General features: G+C 34.1%; 1 protein-coding gene across 1 annotated transcript in view; it reads left to right on the top strand.

The window, feature by feature from the left end:
- Positions 1-21,234, top strand: part of ADGRV1 (adhesion G protein-coupled receptor V1) — a 258,887-nt gene that overhangs the window by 34,813 nt on the left and 202,840 nt on the right. Inside the window, exons 20-35 of the mRNA XM_066339463.1 lie at positions 603-976; positions 2,954-3,130; positions 4,692-4,872; positions 5,473-5,675; positions 6,309-6,438; positions 7,864-7,944; positions 9,174-9,313; positions 9,729-10,338; positions 11,258-11,473; positions 12,553-12,768; positions 13,631-13,875; positions 14,055-14,236; positions 15,042-15,847; positions 17,180-17,389; positions 19,809-19,939; positions 20,181-20,280. Coding sequence (XP_066195560.1) covers positions 603-976; positions 2,954-3,130; positions 4,692-4,872; positions 5,473-5,675; positions 6,309-6,438; positions 7,864-7,944; positions 9,174-9,313; positions 9,729-10,338; positions 11,258-11,473; positions 12,553-12,768; positions 13,631-13,875; positions 14,055-14,236; positions 15,042-15,847; positions 17,180-17,389; positions 19,809-19,939; positions 20,181-20,280 — 4,002 coding nt within the window. The remainder of the gene's footprint in view (positions 1-602; positions 977-2,953; positions 3,131-4,691; positions 4,873-5,472; positions 5,676-6,308; positions 6,439-7,863; positions 7,945-9,173; positions 9,314-9,728; positions 10,339-11,257; positions 11,474-12,552; positions 12,769-13,630; positions 13,876-14,054; positions 14,237-15,041; positions 15,848-17,179; positions 17,390-19,808; positions 19,940-20,180; positions 20,281-21,234) is intronic.

Here is a 21,234-nt window from a genome sequence, read left to right as displayed (position 1 = left end):
TAGCTTATTTGTGAAAAAGGAAACTGTCATCCTCTGACTTGCTGAGTAGGGTAATTGTTTGGAGAGAAAGAAATGTTGAAGCAATTGTAAAAAGTGCTTGGAATCTGGTCAACATTTCTTAAGCCCCTCTTCCAGTGCATTAGGGTACAAGCATGTCCAGTGTGGCTAATACTCTGATCATCAGAATGGATTCACTGGCCTAGCAGAGGACGCATTAAATATACAAAGATACAAAATGGAGAAAGCAGGTGTTTGGAAAAACAAAAGTGAGATGGGCTGCAGCTGGTCTCTGAAAATTTTTCATGGAAAGAGAGAGGTTTTCAAGGTTCTTCAAGATAAGGGATGATGACAATGTGCAGATAGAATTAGTAGGATGAAAAACATGGATGGTCTATGAAGGAATTATTTGAACTGTAATGCTCTACCTGCAATACTGAGATGAGGCTTCAGGAGCCTCCCAGTCTACATTTCAAGATCAGTATGATTACTAACCCAGGGACAGTAAACAATTTACAATAGATTTTTTAAATAATTACATATATTAACTATTTCAAAAAAAACCACAAACCATAACATGAGAAAAATTCTAATTTTCTGGTCAGGTCCAGGAATAGTGAGAATTGGAGCAGGAATCAATGGCAACAGCAGGTACACGGGTTTAATGCAGGACGTGAGGCTTTACGAGAGAAAATTGACACAAGCAGAGATCTATGAACTCCATGCAACTCCTGCAAAGAGTGACATACACCCTGTCTCTGGGTATTTGGAGTATCGACAAGGAGAAACCAATAAATCATTCATTGTGTCTGCAAAGGATGACAAAGAGGAAGAAGGAGAGGAGTTATTCATCCTAAAGCTTGTTTCTGTGTCTGGTGGAGCTCGAATTTCACAAGAAAACACAACAGCAAGATTAAGAATACAGAAAAGTGATAATGCTAATGGTTTATTTGGCTTCACTGGAGCATGTATTCCTGAGGTAAGATGCTCATAAGGAAAAGTACAGGAGAAATTTTAGACACAATCGAACTGGCAAGGCTAACTAACCTTTGAAGGGTCTCGATCCCCCTTTTTAAATTTTTGTAGTTAAGCAAAGTTTTCTAGAATTTGGAATTGTGTAAGTTCTGTTTATACAGCCTCAGTCACACTGGCATTTGCAATTTCACTTTTTTTTAAATCCCCCCAAAGTATTTTTTATTAAGAATTTTTTTTATTATGTAAACTGAAGACTAAGGCTTAAAAATTCCTGGAATAGTTTTTTTTCCTGGACTTCTGAGACTGTAATCTGATGTTGTCTTGGAGAGAGTTCGTTGTCTTCATAGCATCTGGTACGGTTCTGTGTTTTGCATTCAGGATGACAATAATGTTGATATAGCAGGATGGTTTGCTGGTGCAGATTAGGGCTTCTCCTGAGTCAAAGACCTTTCTGTGTCTTATGATCTGCTAGTGAGGAGCTGCACAAAAATCTGGGAAGGAGCATGTCCGGGACAGCTGACCTGAACTGGCCAAAATGACATTCCATACCATAGAATAACATGTGCAATATATAAACTGAGGGAGTTACGTGGAAGGCAGTTGGTCATTGTTTGGAAATGGGTATTGGTCAGCAAGTGGTGAGCAATTGTCTTGTGCAGCACTTGTTTCTCCTGGGGTCTGTTCCAGTCTCTCCCTCCCTTATAACTGAATCATCATCATTAACAAAATTGTATTTGATATGAATTCGCTTGACAATGGCTGGAAGTTGCTGGTTTTAAACATTACACTTTCTGTGGTGGTGGCCACCATATATGCTGTATATAAACTTGAATCTTTTTTTGAGAGGATTGAAATAAACATAATTGATTGTTAAGTTTTTAATCATTATGAGAGAGAAAGACATGATACACATTTATATTATTATTAGATTATTTAGGAAAAAAATCATAATACTTTCCAATTTGGGAACTCTTAAGACCTCTTAAGTACATCCTTTCTAATAGAACTTCTTATGATGTATTTGAAGGCAACCATCTTGCCTGACTGATGCTAGTTTTCAGTTTGGTTCAGTTTGCTTTCCAGGTACCTGCCGTCTGCTACCAAAATAGATTCCTTCAGTTTCAAATGCCACTGATAATTCTGTGATGCCACAGATCAGCGACCAACGATGAAGCAAAATTAAAAATTTATGTGGCATGTTAATTGTTTTGCATTTATCTCATTGCACTGTTTTATCACTAGTTTAATTCCGTATCTCTCGGTATCCATCTATTAAGCAGCTGAAGATGCATTCAGTATCTGCATGGTGTTATACAGCAGCTCTGAAATTTATCTAATGCTTAAGATAGCTTAAGTCATTCTGATAGGTTCCAAGTAAAATTATTTTCAGTTTTAGCTTGATGATCATAATTTTTTATTATACTTGGACAGTATCAATACCTGATTTGTCCAAAGTATGTGAAATTGTTGCTGCTGAAGGCATGTTCTTTGTGAAGACAGAATTGCAAAGACTACTGTAGAACAAAAAGTTTTCCAGTTTTTCCTTAATGATAATAGTACAGTTTAATCTAGATGTATCTATTCTGTTTTCCATAGTGTTTTTAGTCAGGGAAAGGAGGAATCCAAATCTTTCTTTAAATTAAAATAATTGACATTAATATAAAACAGTATAGTCTTTTGCTTTTGATATACATATTTCAAACATATTTATTCTGTTTTTGTGTCCAAAAAAACAACAGGGTACTGTTACTAGCTGACCTCAGGGAAATGCTAGAAGCTATTGCAATTCCCATTAAGATTGTTCTGCTCTCCATCAAGATTAGTTTCAGCTTCCTGTCACTCCAAAAGTGCTGAAAGTAACATGACAGCAATAAAAATTTGCTGAACATTTGAACAGCATTAGAGAATTTAGCCTTTTTACATCTATTCCTTTGATCTACTTTGATCGTTACAAATATGTCATTTTCTTACTTTCTTCCAGGCTGCTGATGAGGGTTCCACTATATCCTGTGTCGTGGAGCGTACCAGGGGAGCCCTAGACTATGTGTATATAAATTACATTATCTCACAGGTTGATTCCAGGGGCATTAATTACTCTGTTAGCGATTTTTCTAACAGCAGTGGCACTATCAAATTCCTTCCTTGGCAGAGATCAGAGGTAAACCCTACCTTCCTATTAACTATTCATCCTGTCCTTTGCAAACCTGCTGGAAAGCACCTTTTGAGGATGCCTGACTGGTTTTCATACTGAAGAGTCTTTCCTTCTCATGGCTTTTATTACATTTTGCAGGATTTTTTTCGCTTTGACATCTAATGAGTGATAGGATAGTCACCTATATATCCGTGTACATCTCACTTCATGCATTACTGTGCCTGTATGAATGCTTAAAAGCTTGTAATTGCACATTTAGTGCACATAAGATATGTTGACATATATATATATATGTTAGATATATGTATATCTGTACATATGCTTCAAACATAGGTAGTCCTGGACCTGAATAGTGGATCCAGTGACTTTTGAAATTGGAATATGATCAGGTTTTGATCTGACTTTTGGAGATGAGTTGTATCTCCACAACAATTAAATAGACAGCAGTCAACTTCACTGCTGTAATCAATGTCTTGCAACTGTTAGGCACATTCTGTCTCTTTTTATTAATCTGTTTCTGTGAATTTGACCCCAACCCACAGCATGGGAATTTCACATTAATTGAAGAAGAAGTATGGAACTACAATTCTGTAGGAAGGTCGTATGTGTTTTCTGTTAGTGTTTTTAAATAGAAAGGGTGGATTGATAGTAGAAAATACTGTATTTCATTTCACTTCTATAATTCTGCTGAAGTCAGTAGGAACTGAGTGAAACCTACTGACATAATTTGAAAAGATTCATAATTTGAAAAGTTCTAAGTGACTCACTTAGAGCTGTGGATCTTGTCCCAGTTAAACAATTTTACTGATTACAGCTTGGCCAAAAATTTGTGATTTTGAAAAATAGTACGCTCCTGGCAGTTTATTCAGCTTTAATTTGCTGCTGAAATGTGTTACTGTATTACATACAGTCATTTAAAGTTAAATTTGCCAAGCTTTTCTATGGCAGCCTGAATGAGGCCTGACTTATTTTATAAAGTGGCATAAGAGACCTGGTGAGCCCTCTTGCTCTATTGTTATGTGGTCCAATATAAAGTCTACCTAGAGAGGACCTAATGGTCATTGCCCTAAGCAACAGCTTATCAGGTGAAAATCTTAAATGAATATCCATTGAAATTTTTAAACTACTCCTTTCCATGGATTTAAATATGACCAGCTACCTAAACTTTTTCTCCTATATATTTGTCAAATCTTATCACAATATATAGAAAGTTGGAATTGTCTGAGATTAATATATTAGCCTGCGCAGAGGAGATTATGTTACATGATAGTATGATCTGTAACCTCAAGTGTCAGATGGCATCAAAAGCTCACATTACTTCTCTCTAAATTAGATTAATCTCTGTAATGTCTCTGATAGCTTGGTAAAGATGCTTTTGGAATTGGTATTCTAAACTTATTATCATAAGGTTAAATTTCATGGAGAGCAAAAATGTTCTCTGCATTACTTTCTGAACTCACAGCAGATACACTACTTGACTAAAAATTTAATTGTTTAAAAGGTCATAAAACTCTTAAGGGATGTATGTTGCATAATTTAATTTTTCCATGATTTGGTCCTTCTCTAGGTCTTAAATTTGCATGTTATTGATGATGACATTCCGGAGCTAAATGAATATTTCCGTGTGACATTAGTCTCTGCTGTGTCTGGAGATGGAAAACTAGGTTCAACTCCTACCAGTGGAGCAAGTATAGATCCAGAAAAGGAAACTACTGATATCAGCATTAAAGCCAGTGACCACCCATATGGTAACAATGTTGAAGATGATACAGTCTTATTGCAGATTTATGTATACTTCTAGCTCAAGAGGTAAAAATTTACTTAGCCTAGATAGATGAGGAAGCAATGTCAAGTATTACACTTTATCTAACTTGAGATTCATTCATAATTTTTATAAAAGAATGAAAGTAAAATTAGGTACTTCTGAGAATACTACAAAAAAGGCATTAAAGCTGCCTGGACCAAACATGTGATCATGCCCTTTTGCAAGGAAACCAAATTTCAAGTTGTTGATTTTATTACTGTTTTTGTGAAATGAGAATTTGTAACAGAGAGAGATATTTAAGCATGCCTATTATTATACCAATAAGTACCCAATATTATGATATTTGGGTTCTTTTGGGAAGAGTTGAGTTAATTCTTGTGATACGGGTTTTTTTTGAACAAACATGAACATCAGTGAGAGAAAGAATGGTACATAACAGGATTGAATCCTAAAGGTATATTAATATTTTCAAAATCTAATAAACATTAAATGTAGATATTATAAATATTTTAGTTTACTTTTTTATTGTTATAATTTGAATTTGGTATGAGAAGCCATGTAAATAGTAATTTTTGTCTTTCAGGGCTACTGCAGTTCTCGGTGGGACCACCTCCTCAGCCCAGTGATGAAATGATTCTGCCCGCCTCTGCTGTGCCCCATATCACTGTTAAAGAAGAAGTTGGACACGTCAGATTGTTGGTAGTTCGTGCACAAGGGCTTCTTGGAACAGTTCTTATGGAATACAGGACAGTGCCACTTACAGCTTTCAGTCCTAAAGATTATCAGGTATGGCCAATGCCCAGATGTGTAGTTATTTTGGAATTTAAAGAGAGCTATTTGTCCTGAAAGAAGCCATCAGTTTGAATGTTTTAGCTCAGCTGTGATTCTTTTCACACAAAGAGTTTGTTTTATTATGGTGTTGTGATAGATAGATGCATTGTACGCACTATAAAAATAAAAATCACTATGTGCCTTTTGCCTCCTTTCAGTGCAGCGTGTTGTGTTTCCTAGGAAAAGCCTCTGGGTTTGATTTTGATCTCTTTAACAAAATTGTCAATGCAGCAAGAGGGAATATTTCCTATTGTTTCTAAGTATATCAGACTTTATATGACCATACATGTGCATATGCAGGTGAAGATTGTATTTGTACGTACTGAGATTTGTACATATTCTACAAAAGCTTATAAGTATCTGCTTGTCTGACTGCTGTTTATGCAGAAAAATGTAGATAAATGAAGATACTCATAATTCAGTGACTTTAGATTGCTATTTCTTATAACAAAGACTCAGCAGAGTTTTTAAAGTTAAAGAAAAGTAGATGTTTTAATAAAGACAAAAAGAATTGAGGTTGTATTTCTTTTTTCATTTGGATGAAAACACTAAATTTGAACAAAACTGTGAAGACCTGTCATATTTCAGGCTGTTTGGGGCTCAGTGGAATTTCAGCCCGGAGAAAGATACAAGTACATTACTGTTAACATCACTGACAATTCTATTCCTGAACTAGAAAAAACTTTTAAAGTGGAGCTGTTGAACCCAGAGGGAGGAGGTAAGGCACATACATCAATCAATCCACTGGTTGTATTTTTGTGATCTTTATTTATCCCTTAAAATCTAACCTTGTGAACTATTTCCATGTTATTTCTCCACACAGCAGCAATTCTTTTTAGGAAAAAACAGTCCTTCAGATGTTTTGTTAATCACTGTGCAAATGACCAGATCTCAAAGGAAGTATGCTGCTACCATGCATTCAAAGGCAATTTTTGCTTTTTAAATTACATAATTCGATCATTGGTAGAGAGAATTAAAGCACTGTGAAAAAAAAATCCTTTTTTTTTTTTAATTTAAAAACTTTTAAAGCTTAACAGCCAAAGGTGTGCTATTTATCTATTGCTTTTTATCTATCACTTGAATGAAATTGGAGAAATTGCAATAAACTGGCTCATAACTGATTTAAATGGATTATAGCATTAGAGAATTGTGGGGTTTGAGATGCATGCAGAGTTTAGCTGAGTTGGAGAACTAGCTAGTAGCTAGTGTCTCCTCCTGTGAGACATTAGTCTCACAACTGTTGGCAAGCATCAGTGCAGCTGCCACATAAACTCGCTTTTGCTTTACATAATTTATTTCCATTGCAAAATGTTTTTAAGGGAGATTCCTCCTGATTTGTGGAAAAGAGTAATTCAAAATACTGAGAGCCATAAAGTGGCTTTTCAACTGATATTATTTTTCTAAACAATTCAGAATTGCAAGTGTAATGCCTTCTGGAAAGTTGGATCATATTAACATGAATGTCTGTGCTGCACTGTGTCACTATGGTGCAATACTGGGATTCTTTTGATAAAAGTTTCAGAGCTTTCATTCATGTGGATTTTTTGGTCAAGTAATTGTAATTTTAGTTAAATGAACTTTTCTCTTTGACTTTTTTGGTTAGAAAACTTACAGCTGGCTTTAGTAATTTACTAGAGGCAGATATCTTCCGAGCATAATCTTTTTGAGCTTTCCGACACCACTGCAAGTACAAAACTTAGGGTAAAGGCTCCATCAGTTAAGCTGCCTATTATTTTCAACTTTCTGACACAAGTTTTTGATTTGTGAGAAAATATTAGAATAAGAGAATTTGCCAGGGTGTAGCTACTGCTTCCCTCTCCCCCCTGCTCCGTTTCTGATTTCTCCATTAGGATTGAGAAAGAGGGAACACAGAAGAAAAGAAAAAAAAAAAGTTGTATGTGTTTTCTCTCCTTTTGACTTCCTTTTGCTGTTTCCAATTCAATAAATTAAACAAGAGGTAGCACACTCAATACTTTTTCTAGCTTTTATCAGAAATTCTGTATACTTTTATTTTGAAAATTGACTCTTTCCTAGAATACATCTCTCTTTTTGTGTTGTCCAAAAAGGTTTAAATTACTTTTTTCTTTCTCTTTATTTATAAATGTATATATGTGTATATATCTGTATGTCTGTCATCTTAAAGTTGCTGAGCTCTTTAGAAATGATGGAAGTGGTAGTGGTGATGGAAACATGGATTTCTTCCTTTCAACTGTCCCTCAACATGGTAAGCTCTTTTGCTTAATCCTATATTTTATTTATAATTGTGATAGCTGTCATAAACTACTATGCTTGATACAACGTCCTTTACATGCAGTTAGAGATTGTCAATTTATATTTAACAGAAAGTTTTATTGAAAAAAATATTTTCCATTTGAATTTAGGTGTAATTTCACTAGCAGTCAGTGTTTAATGTAAAGCAGAGAACCATCAGTTCTTATATAATCAAAACTATATTGTTGTAAACCAACAATATAGTAATTGCACAAATAATGTAATTGCACAATTAAAGTTTAAAAAATTATCTTTGTCTGAACATTGTGAAATTTTCCTGGGAGAAAAAGCAAAGGCTTTTTTCTTTTAAATTGAAGGCAATTTTAAAACTACCTGATTTTATGCTTTGATACATTCTATGTATAATTTTGATCCCTTCTTGGAAAAAAATACTCTTACAGAAAAGTAAGTTGTGATACATTTTTTAACAAAATAATGTGATTTTTTTCATTTTTTCTCTTTCATTTCTTCAAGTTTCTATTTATGTCATGATATGCAGAAAACATGATAATTTAATATTGAAAAAAACCCAAATTAAGAAAAAGCATAGAATTTATGGGAAAACCCTATGCATATAGGACTTCAAATTAAAATCTGCAGACGTGCAAATGTTATATAAGCATCTATATGCCAATAGAGTATTTTTTCTTTTTTTTCCATTTTTGCTTGGTTTTTCCCCTTTTTTTCTTCTTCCTTTTTAAATTTTTTTTTTTATTATTATTATTTTTATTGTTTTCTTTGACGTTCTTTTTCCCTTTTACTTGTTTCCAGAGATGGTTTCCTTAAGTTTCAGGCTTTTATTCTCTCTGAGTAGCAGGTTATGTCACCCACGACAGTATCTTTAGTAGTAGGATTAACTTGACTTGGTGGAGGTTTTTGTTTGTTTGTTTGTCTTGGGGTTTTTTGTTTGTTTTTGGTTTTGTTTTTTTGTTTGTTTTTTTTGTGTTTCATTCCAGCTTATGTTAGGATGAGACCTGTGTTCATCTAGTCTCTACTTATACTGTACTTTATTGTATAACTCCTCACTGTCATGAATGCTGCTCCATTTTAATTTATTAAACTTGTAATTTTATTTTAGTTCCTCCCTTAAAATAATATTTTTTTTTTGTTGCTTGGGTCCATAGAAGGACTGAGAGGACATTAGAGTTAAAAGTAACTCTTTTTGGACTTTGCATTTAACAGCTAGCTTGGGCATTGCATCCCACATCCTTGTGACTATTGAGGCTTCTGATGATGCTCATGGTGTGTTTGAGTTCAGTGAGGAGTCGCTTTCGGTGAATGGAACTGAGCCTGAATATGGAGATAGCAATGTTGTGCTGCAGGTTAGAAAGCTTTGAGTCTCATATGGCTGCATTGTACTCTTCTGTCTGTTTTTACTGGTGTTCTCTGATGCTTTTGTCATTAGTTTGTAGATTTTATAACAACTTTGTCATGAACATTTGTTTTTCCAGTCACGCAGTGTTTGCTAAAATACATTATTCAGCTTGAAAATAAAATAATAATAATGATATATAAAAGTTTAAAATCTTCAATGTATTTAGAATTAATTTACTATCTTTAAATAAGTATTGATAATACAAGTTCTGCAGAGATAAGATGATAAAAACTGCATGTTTTTTAAACAAATACATATTTTTAATTCATCATGTTATTGTCTTTGCTTAATTGCATTTCAGACTTCTATGTTTTTCATTTTTCATGGAACAAAAATATGCACGTCTTATATGTTTTTCTTAGGTTGTGAGAAGCCACGGGGCCTTATCTCAGGTGACATTGCATTGGATCATACTCTGCGATCTTACCAACGACCTGATCTCTACAGATGGGATTGTAACATTTGATGTTGACCAAGTGAGAGCAAATATTACATTACAGATTTCTCCTGATGATGTTCCTGAATTGGATAAGATGTTTTCAGTTTTGATCGTCAATGTCTCCCTTGGTCGTCTTGGATATCATACTAATGCAACATTAACTATTTTAGCAAATGATGATCCATACGGAGTCTTCATCTTTTCTGAGCAAAACAGACCAATAAAAGTTGAGGAAGAAACAAAAAATATCTCTCTGACAGTTTTAAGATGCGGTGGTCTCCTTGGTACAGTAATGGTGAAATACAGAACTATTGGTGACGAAGAAAAGTCGCCGTTTTTTCCGCCTGATGTTGTCAGAGCAATAGAGGGAAAAGACTATATACCCATTACAGGTTATGTGATCTTTGCAACCAATGAAAGTGAGGCCACAATATCTTTGCCTATTTTGGATGATGATGATCCTGAGAGGTCAGAATCTGTTTTTGTGGAGCTAAGTAGTGTTGTTTTGATCAAGAAAGTTCAGGATCGGCCAAGTAAGTGTCTTTCATAAAACCTACAATTTAACTGTAAAGCTGAGTATTTATATGTACAGGAGAAAATGCAGCAAGATAAATGAAGAACTGTTCACCTCTGCCAAATTCTGTATAGTTAAGTAATCTTTTAGTTACCTGACTTTTGTCTGTTGGCATTTATTTCCTTTGGCACACTATTTTGTTGGAAAACCATGGGTATTTCTTTATCCCTTTTTGCATTCTCTTGTCGAAGGTCTTTCAGGCAAAATATGTTACAGGATTTGTTTGTGTACTAATACCTGCTCATTTAGCATTGTTTTTGGAAGTTCAGTAGTAGGAAATAACTAAGCTAATTTTTCTTATTAAAATACACAAAGTCATATTAAAAAAAGGTGATGTAGAGTAGTGACATGCTGCTTTCTTAGCACTGACAATTTTTACTTAATTTCTCATTCAGATAAATTCAGATAATTACATTTGTGTTTCAAAGATTCTTGGCATGTTTGATTGCTGCCCTTGCCCACAAAAATAGGGGTAGCTTCAAATATAATTCCACTTGGAGTTGAAATCTTACATACATTTGATCATATTGAGGGTAAAACTGAAATTATCCTGAACTGCATTGATTTTGCTATTAGTCTTATGGATAAATAAATAAATAAATAAATACATTCACAATACAATAAAGGATTTTAATTTTTTTTTAAAATATGGCTTGTGTTCTCTACAGCCTAGTAGAATAATATTCAGATAATCTTCCAGAACATAATTTAAAAGCATGTATTTTGATGCAGTTTGTAGTTATGCTTTGTCCAACTATAAAAAAGATAATTTTCATGAAAACTAGAGACAGCTAAACTCACATGTATGCCTATGAATTTTATAGCTATTAATAGCAAACATTTCAGGTACCCCTCACTAAGTTTTCTTTATGTTTCAGTTATAAATTCTCCTCGACTTGGCTTAGTGGGTGAGAAAATAGCTCATGTGATTATCAATGCCAATGATGATGCTTTTGGAACACTTCAGCTTTCAGCTTCTGCTGTGCGAGTTGCTGAAAACTATGTTGGACCAATCATTAATGTGACCAGAACTGGGGGAATATTTTCAGATGTTTCTGTGAAATTTAAAGCTATGCCAATAACTGCAACAGCTGGTAAGAAAGCAGAATAGCAGAATAGCCTGTTATGCATCTGCGTATATCCGTATGCAATATGCAGTCTGTGTTAAAGCTGAAACAAACAAATGTGTAATGAATGCTCTATTATGTAACAAGTATGAAATAAAAAGTAGTAAGGCATTGACTGGGCTCAGCAAATATTAATGTAAGACCTAGGGGAAAGTTTATGCATTATCATTGAAGAATGTAAAAGTGAAATAAGGGAAGGAATTGGGGTATTTGTTTACTTAATAGCACGCCACCACTTAATTGCCCCTTCACCCCCCAACCCCCAAAATATTATAGTACTATATGTAAAAACAATTTAGTCCCATGTACATATTTTATCCCATCATTTATTGCTTAGTTGAGCTTATTGGAGAGGAAGTGAGATCTGGGGACTCAGCTGTAAAACAAATAGGGAAAAATCTATCAAAACCCATGGAGACTTGTACTTCTGAAAATGGAACGTAAACTTCTCCAGTTGGACTCGCTGCAGAGAAGGTACATAAAAAAGGAGAAAAATTTTGACGTTTTCAGGATCACTTAAACAGTTATAAATTGAGTGCACTGTATTTCAGTTGTGTCAAAACTGAATAGGTGAGTGGTATGTTCTCTGAGAACTTATAATTTCATTTTTAGGAAACAGAATGTTATAAATTAAATGTGTAGCTAGATTTATATCAGAGTATGCTTTAAATAAGTTTCTGAGGAAGAGCTGTGATCTAGTGTATCACAGATGTTCCTCTAGACAGTTGAGACAAGTTAGCCTGAAGTGAAGTTGACACATCAAATGGACCTTTTGTAACTACCTCTTGGTCTTAAAGTACAAGCTCTGTTTTGGTCAAACCAAGTTTTATTTTGATCCATCCAGACATCTAGAAGGTAATAGGAAGTAAAAAACCAAACCAAAACAAACTTTTGGGGTCTAAAGATAAAGGAAAAGACCCATGAAAACACATGTGTGTACAAGCAAAGAGAAGATGAGTATTACTGATAATGTTCACCACACTGAACCATAAAGCATTGATATTATCTGTGTTTTATTTTTTGGGTTTTTTCGACTACAAATCTAGGTGAGGACTACAGTGTAGCTTCATCAGATGTTGTCTTACTAGAAGGGGAAACAAGTAAAGCTGTGCCAATTTATATAATTAATGATATAAATCCTGAACTTGAGGAGTCATTTTATGTTCAGCTGCTGAACCAAACAACAGGAGGAGCCTTGCTTGGATCTTTGACGAGGGCAGTCATAACTATTGAGGCTTCTGATGACCCTTTTGGATCCTTTGGTAAAGGAGTATATATTTTCTTTTTTCTGTTAACATCCTTTTTGAGGATTTGTGGGAGAACTGCTATTTGGCAACTGAATAGGAACATTCAGAAGCAGAAATGTGGGTTAGAGAGCAAAGGAAAAGATAAGATGAATTGAATTAAAACATGTAATAAAGGACTAATGGGGCTTTAATATAAAAAAAGGATCGAGCATCTTGGAGGCTCTAATCAGTGGCACCAAGCAGTAGAACACAAGGCAACAGGCAGAAACTGCTGCCCATAAGTTCACCTGAACACGAGGAGGTGCACTCTTTACTGTGCAGGTGATGGTGCACTGCAAAAGGTTGGCCAGAGAGGTTGTAGAGTCTCCTTCAAGTGGAAACATCCAGAAACTGTCTAGACACAGTCCTGTGCTGTGTGCTCTGGGATGACCCCACTTGAGCAGGGAGCTTGAATCAGATGATCTACAGTGATTCTTTTCAACCTGACCTATTTTATGATTTCTACTTAACATATTCCATGTTAAATACTTCTAATTTATTTCTTCAATAAGTGACATGAAATCTGGTAAAGAGTTTCTTTTCTGCAAATAATTTTTGAATTATAATATAAGACCTTAGAAACAGCTCATATTTAGCCTCAAAAGATGGGTGTATTGGAATAGGCTTTTTGGACGAGGGGTTAATTTTCACGCTAATTTTCTCTGCAGATGAAAATACGAGTATTGAAAGCTTGCTTTTAGGTTTAAGTGTGATTAAAAGGGTAAACACTTGTGCAAGTAAATGCAAGCAAGTAAAAAGAACTCTTTATTTCAGGAACTGATATATTTATTTTCAATTTTATTGTTAATGCTCTACGTCTCCCTCTGGTGTATGTCAGTTTTTCAGAATACAGAATTCACTGTGGAGGAGCCTGAATTTGGATCAGTAACCATAAATCTGCCAATAATCCGCAATGCTGGGACACTGGGTAATGTTACTGTTGAGTGGGCTGCTACCATTGATGGACATCCTGCTGACGATGACTTGCAAGTTGCCATGGGTAATATTACTTTTGCCCCTGGGGAAGCCATTCAGATGTTGCTGCTGGAAATCCTGGCTGATGATGTTCCAGAAGTAGAAGAAGTAAGTACAGCAGTGTTGTCTCTCTTGAACAGTATTAGATTTTTAACTTGTATAAGAAACGTGTCCAGATCAAAACAAGAAATGTTATGGGCAGGAAGCTGCAACAAGGTCAGATTTTATTTTGCTTGTGATTTTTTTTATAAATGGCAAAAATTGTTTTTCTTTTTTTTCTTTTTGAGATTGTCCTTGTAGAATTAACTCAGGCCTCCAACGGTGGTGCTATTGGGTTAGATGGCACAGCAAATATTGTTATACCTGCCAATGATAATCCTTATGGCACAGTTTTCTTTCACCAATCCTCATATCGAGTACAGGAGCCACTAGAAAGAAGTTTACTTGCAAATATATCAGTCAGGAGAAGGTCTGTATAATATTGTCTAAGTTGGTGTTTTTTTGTTGTTTTTTTGTTGTTTTGGTTTGGTTTTTTGTGGTTTTTTTTTGTTGTTGTTGTTATTGTTGGTTTGGTTTGTTTTTTGTTGGGTATTTTATTGGCAATGATTTTAATATTTTAATATCATGCCCCCTTGTATAGGTATTTGCAACAATTGCTCTGCCAGCTTTTTTTTTTCATGTACATTGATCTTGAACTAGATATCTGCTTTTTAGAAATGTACATAAAGCACAAATGTATTAAATGTTTGTAGTATAAATCCAGTGTACAGAGTGTGTACATGAAGTTTTATTTTGCCTGTTAAATTGTCAAGCCATTTAAAGCTACAAACCAGCCTGTTCCTGTGGTGTAACTAGAAGACAAAGGAGATCAAATTTTGTGTGATGGAAGACAAAATGAAAAGCAGAACAGGTTTTGCACATGAAGTATGGTATACTGAGGACATCTCAGAGGAATGATAACAATGCTAAACAGCAAAGGCTTTTTCTTCCTTGACAGTCATAGGAAGACTAAGTTAACTCCTAGAAACAAATATTTGCAAACATGCATACTTAACAGACTGCTACCCCAGCTATAAAAATCAAATTTGCTTTCCAAAAAACCCAACTACTCAGTTATTCTGGGACTATCAAAGAAAGTAATTTTAATTAGCTATTTGTAACTTTTCAGCAATTCAAAAGGTGTTAGTTAATTTTGTTAATTTTTTTTTTCTTAACACAGAATGTTAGACATGCTTCACCAGCTAATATAACATTTTTATTTTAATGTCTTTTAGTGGGGGAAGGTTTGGTCAGCTTCAAATATTTTACAGCACTTCTGAGACTGATGTTGTAGCTTTTGCCATTGAGCAAGGTGAGGATATTCTGGCCTATTACGAGTCTCCTGTACAGGGAATTCCTGACCAGCCATCCAAGACACGAGTGAATGTGTCAGCAACAAGTGACCCACTGTATGCCTGTGCAACTCAGTGCCTAAAAGAACAAGCATGTTCAGCCTTTACATTTTCTAGTGCCTCTGAGATTCCTCTCTGCCTCTGGGTGACAACAGAGACCAGGCCATTAATTAACATGTCGGGATTATGGACATACAAGAAAAACATCAGCTGTACATCTGTTCTATTCAGCACACAAGCCATTGCTGGTAGTGATTACGAACCTATCACAAGACAGTGGGCCATCATGCAGGAGGGGGAAGAGTTTGCAAATCTCACAGTTACCATACTCCCAGACAGCCTGCCAGAGCTGGATGAAAAATTCACTATATCTCTGTTGAAAGTTGAACTACTGAACATCTCAGCCAGCTTAAAAAATCAACCAACTATTGGACAGCCAAATACTTCTGTAGTTACCATAATGATGAATGGGGATGCCTTTGGAGTATTTAAGATCTACAGTGTAAGTCCCAATGCAACAGAGAAGTATATTGAAGTAGAAGAACGTCCTCAGGCCAATGTGCAGCTAATGATACACAGGACAGAAGGCAGCCTGGGACAGGTGGCAGTGGAATGGCGTGTTGTTGGTGGAACTGCTACCCCAAACTTGGATTTTGTTGGTGTTGGTGAGATTCTGGTGTTTGCTGAAGGTGAGGCACGATTTAGCACTAGCTTCTCATGTCTAAAACTAAAGAAAACACAAAACAAACACACACACAAAGACCACAAAGACTAAAAAAAAACACCTCCCAAAAAAGGATGAAAAGTAAAAATATTTAATTATATTTTAGGAAATATTGCAGTGTAAGATGTGTGTAAGATGTTATGTAAGATGTAATGTTATAAAGTGTAAGATGTTATGTAAGATGTAATGTTATAAAGATAACATTTTTACTAAATAAATAAGGAATAATATTGCTGAAATTGTTGTTGTATTAAAGATAATGGCCTAAGTAGTCTTTTGTTAATCTTCAGTCAATACATATAAATTTTTAATGATATATCTTTTTAGATTCTGAGATTGTATTGATTTCATAACATAACAGGATAGTTAAAAAATTTCAAAGGAGAAAAGTCTGTGGCAGGCATTACTTAAGCACTGTGCAACAAGATGGATGTATATTTTCAAAATCTGAGGTGACTGAGCAGTTGTTTGAAAACAATTTATGGGAGTGTAGTAAAGATTCTAGAGTTCATTTAACTTGCTAAATCATAAGAACTCAAATGAAAGGTTGCCAAGAGTGATTTAAAAACTGACATATAATTATATTAGTGTTTATAATGTTTAGTATTTACTAAATCTATTTTCAAAATACTTTGAAAAGCAATATAACAAAAAATATGTATACAGTAAACTGATATAATTATTAATATGATACTATATATGCACATACAATGACCAGTAGGATTGTGTTGCAGATTGTAAAGTATTGTAGACTCATAATTGATTATGTTTGCTGCTTACATTGTCATTCTTTGATATTCCAGAAGACAAGTAACTCATACAATGACAACCCACTTAAATGCATTTCTAATGCATTTCTAAATGCATTTCTAATTTTGTGTACGTATGTCGATATGTGGTTCATCGCAAAGATGAATACCACATATGTGAATACCACCAAGTATTCACTTGGTAATTCTTTTTATAAGAATTATATTCCCCTTTTCTAATTAAAATTTGAAAGCCAAAGAAGTTATAAGGCAAATAAGAATTCTAGGCATTCAAAAATTATGCCAACATTGTTAATTTCTACAGAGTATTTTAATAGCTTGTTAATTATATTGCCTAGTATAACTTCTCATTAGTGATCGAAAAAATATTCATAACAATATTCAATAACTTCTAGGCAGGCTAATAAGTAAAGATTCTTCATGTCCTTTTATATTAGTTAAATATTTACTACTAGAGTAAATGATTGTATATTTTTAAAAGGTGATTTCCATATGAACGCGGAAGTATGTATATGTTCTACTTTTAGGTGAAACAAAAAAGATGGTCACACTGACCATTTTAGATGATACGGAGCCGGAGGATAATGAAAGCATCATAATCAGCCTGGTGCATACTGAAGGAGGGAGTAGGATTCTACCCAGTTTTGACACTGTCACAGTGGTTATCCTGGCAAGTGACAATGTGGCAGGAATCATTAGCTTCCAGACAGCTGGAAGGTCTGTTATTGGTCGTGAAGGTGGGTTCTATGTTTTGACCAAATTCAGTTTGTTTAACAGGAGCTTCCACCTCTGTGCTTTCTGTTGATAACCATTCGGCGATTGTATCATTGTTCAGAGAATGCCAGCAGAGAATATCCACATACTTGGTGTGCATTTCTTTGGATTTTTAACTCTTGCAAACATAGCACTTAAATGAAATCTATGAAAAAGACGAATATACCATTTCATCTATGGTCCATAGATAAAACCCATATTTCACAATTTGTTCCTTCCCTTCCTTTTCCTGAAGGTTAAACCTTGCTTCTATTGGCATGGCATTTCTAAGCTCCTTTTAACATTTCTCATTAATTTATACTATATTCCACAACTGTATATAACTCCCCATCATAGAGACCAATTGCTAATCTTAAGAAAATATTATCTATTACTGACTTAAAATTAATTTTAAATTATCTAGAAAAAAGAGGAAAAAATCTTCCATCTTTCTAAAGTTTCTCTTCATAATTTTTATGGCAGCTCATTTTAGGAGTGTGACACTCTTGATGTCACCACTCAGTCATGACTTTTGATACTAGTAGTAGCTTGATATCTAGTGTCTACTAGTATTTTAAGAGAGCGTGTTTCATGTTTTACGTAGGTGTTTGTACAGTTCTGCACAGGACAGTAACAATACAAATGGTGACTGCTCTTGTAAGCTTTTGCTGGAATCTCAGTGTACTGGAGTCTCAAGTTGTTCTGGTGTGTAAACTGAAGGGCAGAGGAAACGAACAGAAATTGGCTGTCCAGTAATATGTGCACTGAATTTTTTGTTGGAAGAAAAAAGTCTATCTCAAAAGAACATGGTCTTTTTTTTTTTTTTTCCTATATCCAAAACGATAAGGTTTTGGGGTTTGTTTAGATACAGTTTGTGTTAATTCTTTTGTGCCTAGTTTCCATCCTTTACTACTCCGCATTAGTAGTTCTGATCTGCAGACTGCCAGCTGCAGTCTGGCAGTCTAACAACAGCTGTTAATGAACCCAAGGAATTAATACAAACTATCTCATTCTCAAAGGTTATGAGGACCTCACATACTTTCCATGGGTTAAATATTGGTCATAGCATGCTGAAAGCTTTTATCTGGAGCTGGAATCTGCTATATATAGTATTTATATAGTGCTATAACTGGTTCCAGTTCTTTCAGCTTGTGAAAAACAGTGCATTCCATTATAGCAAGAAAAACCACCCAAACTAGTTCACTTCAATAAAAATAATAGAGAGAGAGAGAAAAGAAAGGAAAAAGAAAAGGAAAAAAAAAATCAAGTCAATTTATGGAAATACTAAGAAAGTAATTTTCAGTCAATTGAGGATGGACCTAAGTTTACATGATTATTTCCAAACACCTCAATATTATAAATTTCTGTGTATTTCACGTCCTTGTAAACTAATTCCACATTTATATACTGGCAAACTTCCATTCTTGTGAACTGGAAAAATGTTGTTGACATACAAGTGCAATACACTTATGTATTATAAATAAAAATCTCTCCTCTAATGTGACTGTATTGCATAATTTTACTAATATTACCTGCTAATCTATTTCATATTAATATTATATTTCATTTACATGCTCATATTTAAAATATTTAAATATTTAATAAATATTTGAAATATTATTTTTTTATAAAATACTTATTTTTAGAAATGTATATAGATATTTAATACTTTATAATGATATAAATGTCCTTAATTTTTCAAACTTTCTAAAGGATTTATTCTTTAAGTGACCTTTTGGTTAAATGTTGTAAATGTGGGAAAAATATTATAATTGCTTCTTAGATATGCATATTTTCATTTGATACTTATCACTGAAATTATAACAAATTATTAAAATTAGTTTTAAATTATTAAACATTAATGTTTTGCATCTAAGTACTGTACTTCTAAATACTGATAGCATTAGTAAATTCAAACTCACATAAATGGAACTTGCAGGTAAGTACAAGCATTTTTCCAGAAGCACTATATAAAGTCACAAGACACTGCAGATGTTAGGAACATGTCTATTCCTTGCCAGTTAGCTACTGTAGAAAACTGAGTTAAAGCTGTGTGTAGAGCATTTTTTCTGTGCATTCACAAACAGATACTGCTCTTCGTTTCATGCATGTTTTGATAGCAATTATGCATATGTATCAGGTTCCTTTATATTTTGATAGTTCTTCCCAAGAATGAACTAAGTTCATAAAAACCCATGAGGAAAGAGTTTAGATTTGTGAGAGTTTTGTTTCAACGTTGAAAGAAAAGATATTACATAACTACTGGGAAGCTCACTATTAAAAATATTAAGGTTTTACATAAAAATACTTTAACAATGATTCATATTTTTTTTGTCTTCATTTTAATAGTTGAATTGTAAAAGAAGAAACCCCAAAATATTGCACTTTGTTCTTTGTTCCTAGGAGAACAACTGCAATTCCATATTTTAAGAACTGCCCCAGGACTGGGAAATGTTACTGTTGAGTGGAAGATAGTTGGACATAATGTACAACAAAATTTTGAATACTATTCTGGAATTCTCTTTTTTCCTGAGGTTAGTCCATAAGCAAATCTAATGGCTACAAGAGAATATTGTAATTGAAGTGAGGTGACAAAACAGGTATGCTTTTTAGAAGTCTTCTTTGTCTTGATATGATTAAACTGCAGGGAGTTTGTGGTTTTCAGTATTTTAACTTGACATTTCTTAAAGGTGCTGCTGCAAATACATATGATAGAGTGGTATTACTTGTACTCTGTACACTAATGATTGATAAGCTTATAAATAATATTTACAGGGGGTATTGAATACAACATTATATGTCCAGTTGCTGGATGACCATATTCCAGAGGAAAAAGAAGAATACCGGATCATCCTATACAACATCAAAACAGAGGGTAATGCAGAACTACAGACTGCTATATCTGCTGTATCTAAAATTGCCATTTAGTAGTGTAATAGTTTTGTGTGTATTTTGGAAACCTTTTTTGAACCATAGGACTGAGAATATTGAAAATGTTGCGAACTATGCAAAATTTGTTCATGTTTTATTGAAACATGCTTGACACTTCTGCGTATTAATGTATACGCATGATACAGATGACATAAAATAATTGGATGCTTTTATCTTTTTAAACACTCTTCTCTACCAAGCTATCTTTCTCATCTGTCTCTGAATTACAGGAGGTCAGAATCTCTTTCAAGGAGATTATAATGAGAAAAGAAGCATGAAACCACATCCATTCTGAAATACCGTTTGTTAAACTGGAATTAATGTCTAAACACCAAACTGACTTGACATGGATGGTGTTGCTGATAGGTGCCTTGCCAACTTGATAATTTGTTTACTCTTGCCTTGATAATTTGTTTACTCTTGCCTTGATAATTTGTTTACTCTTGTAATTCTTCTGCATAAGTATAAATTAACACAGTCATTCATCAAGGCAACACTTCCAGTAATTTCTTAATGGAATGATTGATAAGCTGGATATAATTTTAAGATTTATAATGAATTTGTAGGAAAACTTTCCTTTTACAATAAAAGTAGTTTAGGAAGTTCATATTTCACAATGTCTCTTCAGGTTTTCTCATTTCTTAATAGTCTTGAACCCTATACTTTCTATGTGTACAATTTTTGTTGTGATTGAATGCTCCTGTGGTTTTTAGAGATGCAATTACATATATATTCCACACCATCTGTAAAATTCAGTGAGCGTATAATGCGTTTGGTTTGATCTCATTTGCAGTGTTACTCGCTGTCATTTGTATGTGAAAATAGCAATCATGTAAGACAAAACTTTATTTACCTAACGCTGTACTACCTATTAACTGTAGTCTGTTGATTCTTCTGC

Source organism: Sylvia atricapilla, chromosome Z (genome assembly GCF_009819655.1).
Source record: "Sylvia atricapilla isolate bSylAtr1 chromosome Z, bSylAtr1.pri, whole genome shotgun sequence".
Taxonomy (NCBI): domain Eukaryota; kingdom Metazoa; phylum Chordata; class Aves; order Passeriformes; family Sylviidae; genus Sylvia; species Sylvia atricapilla.
This window is presented reverse-complemented; position numbering and strand designations above follow the sequence as displayed.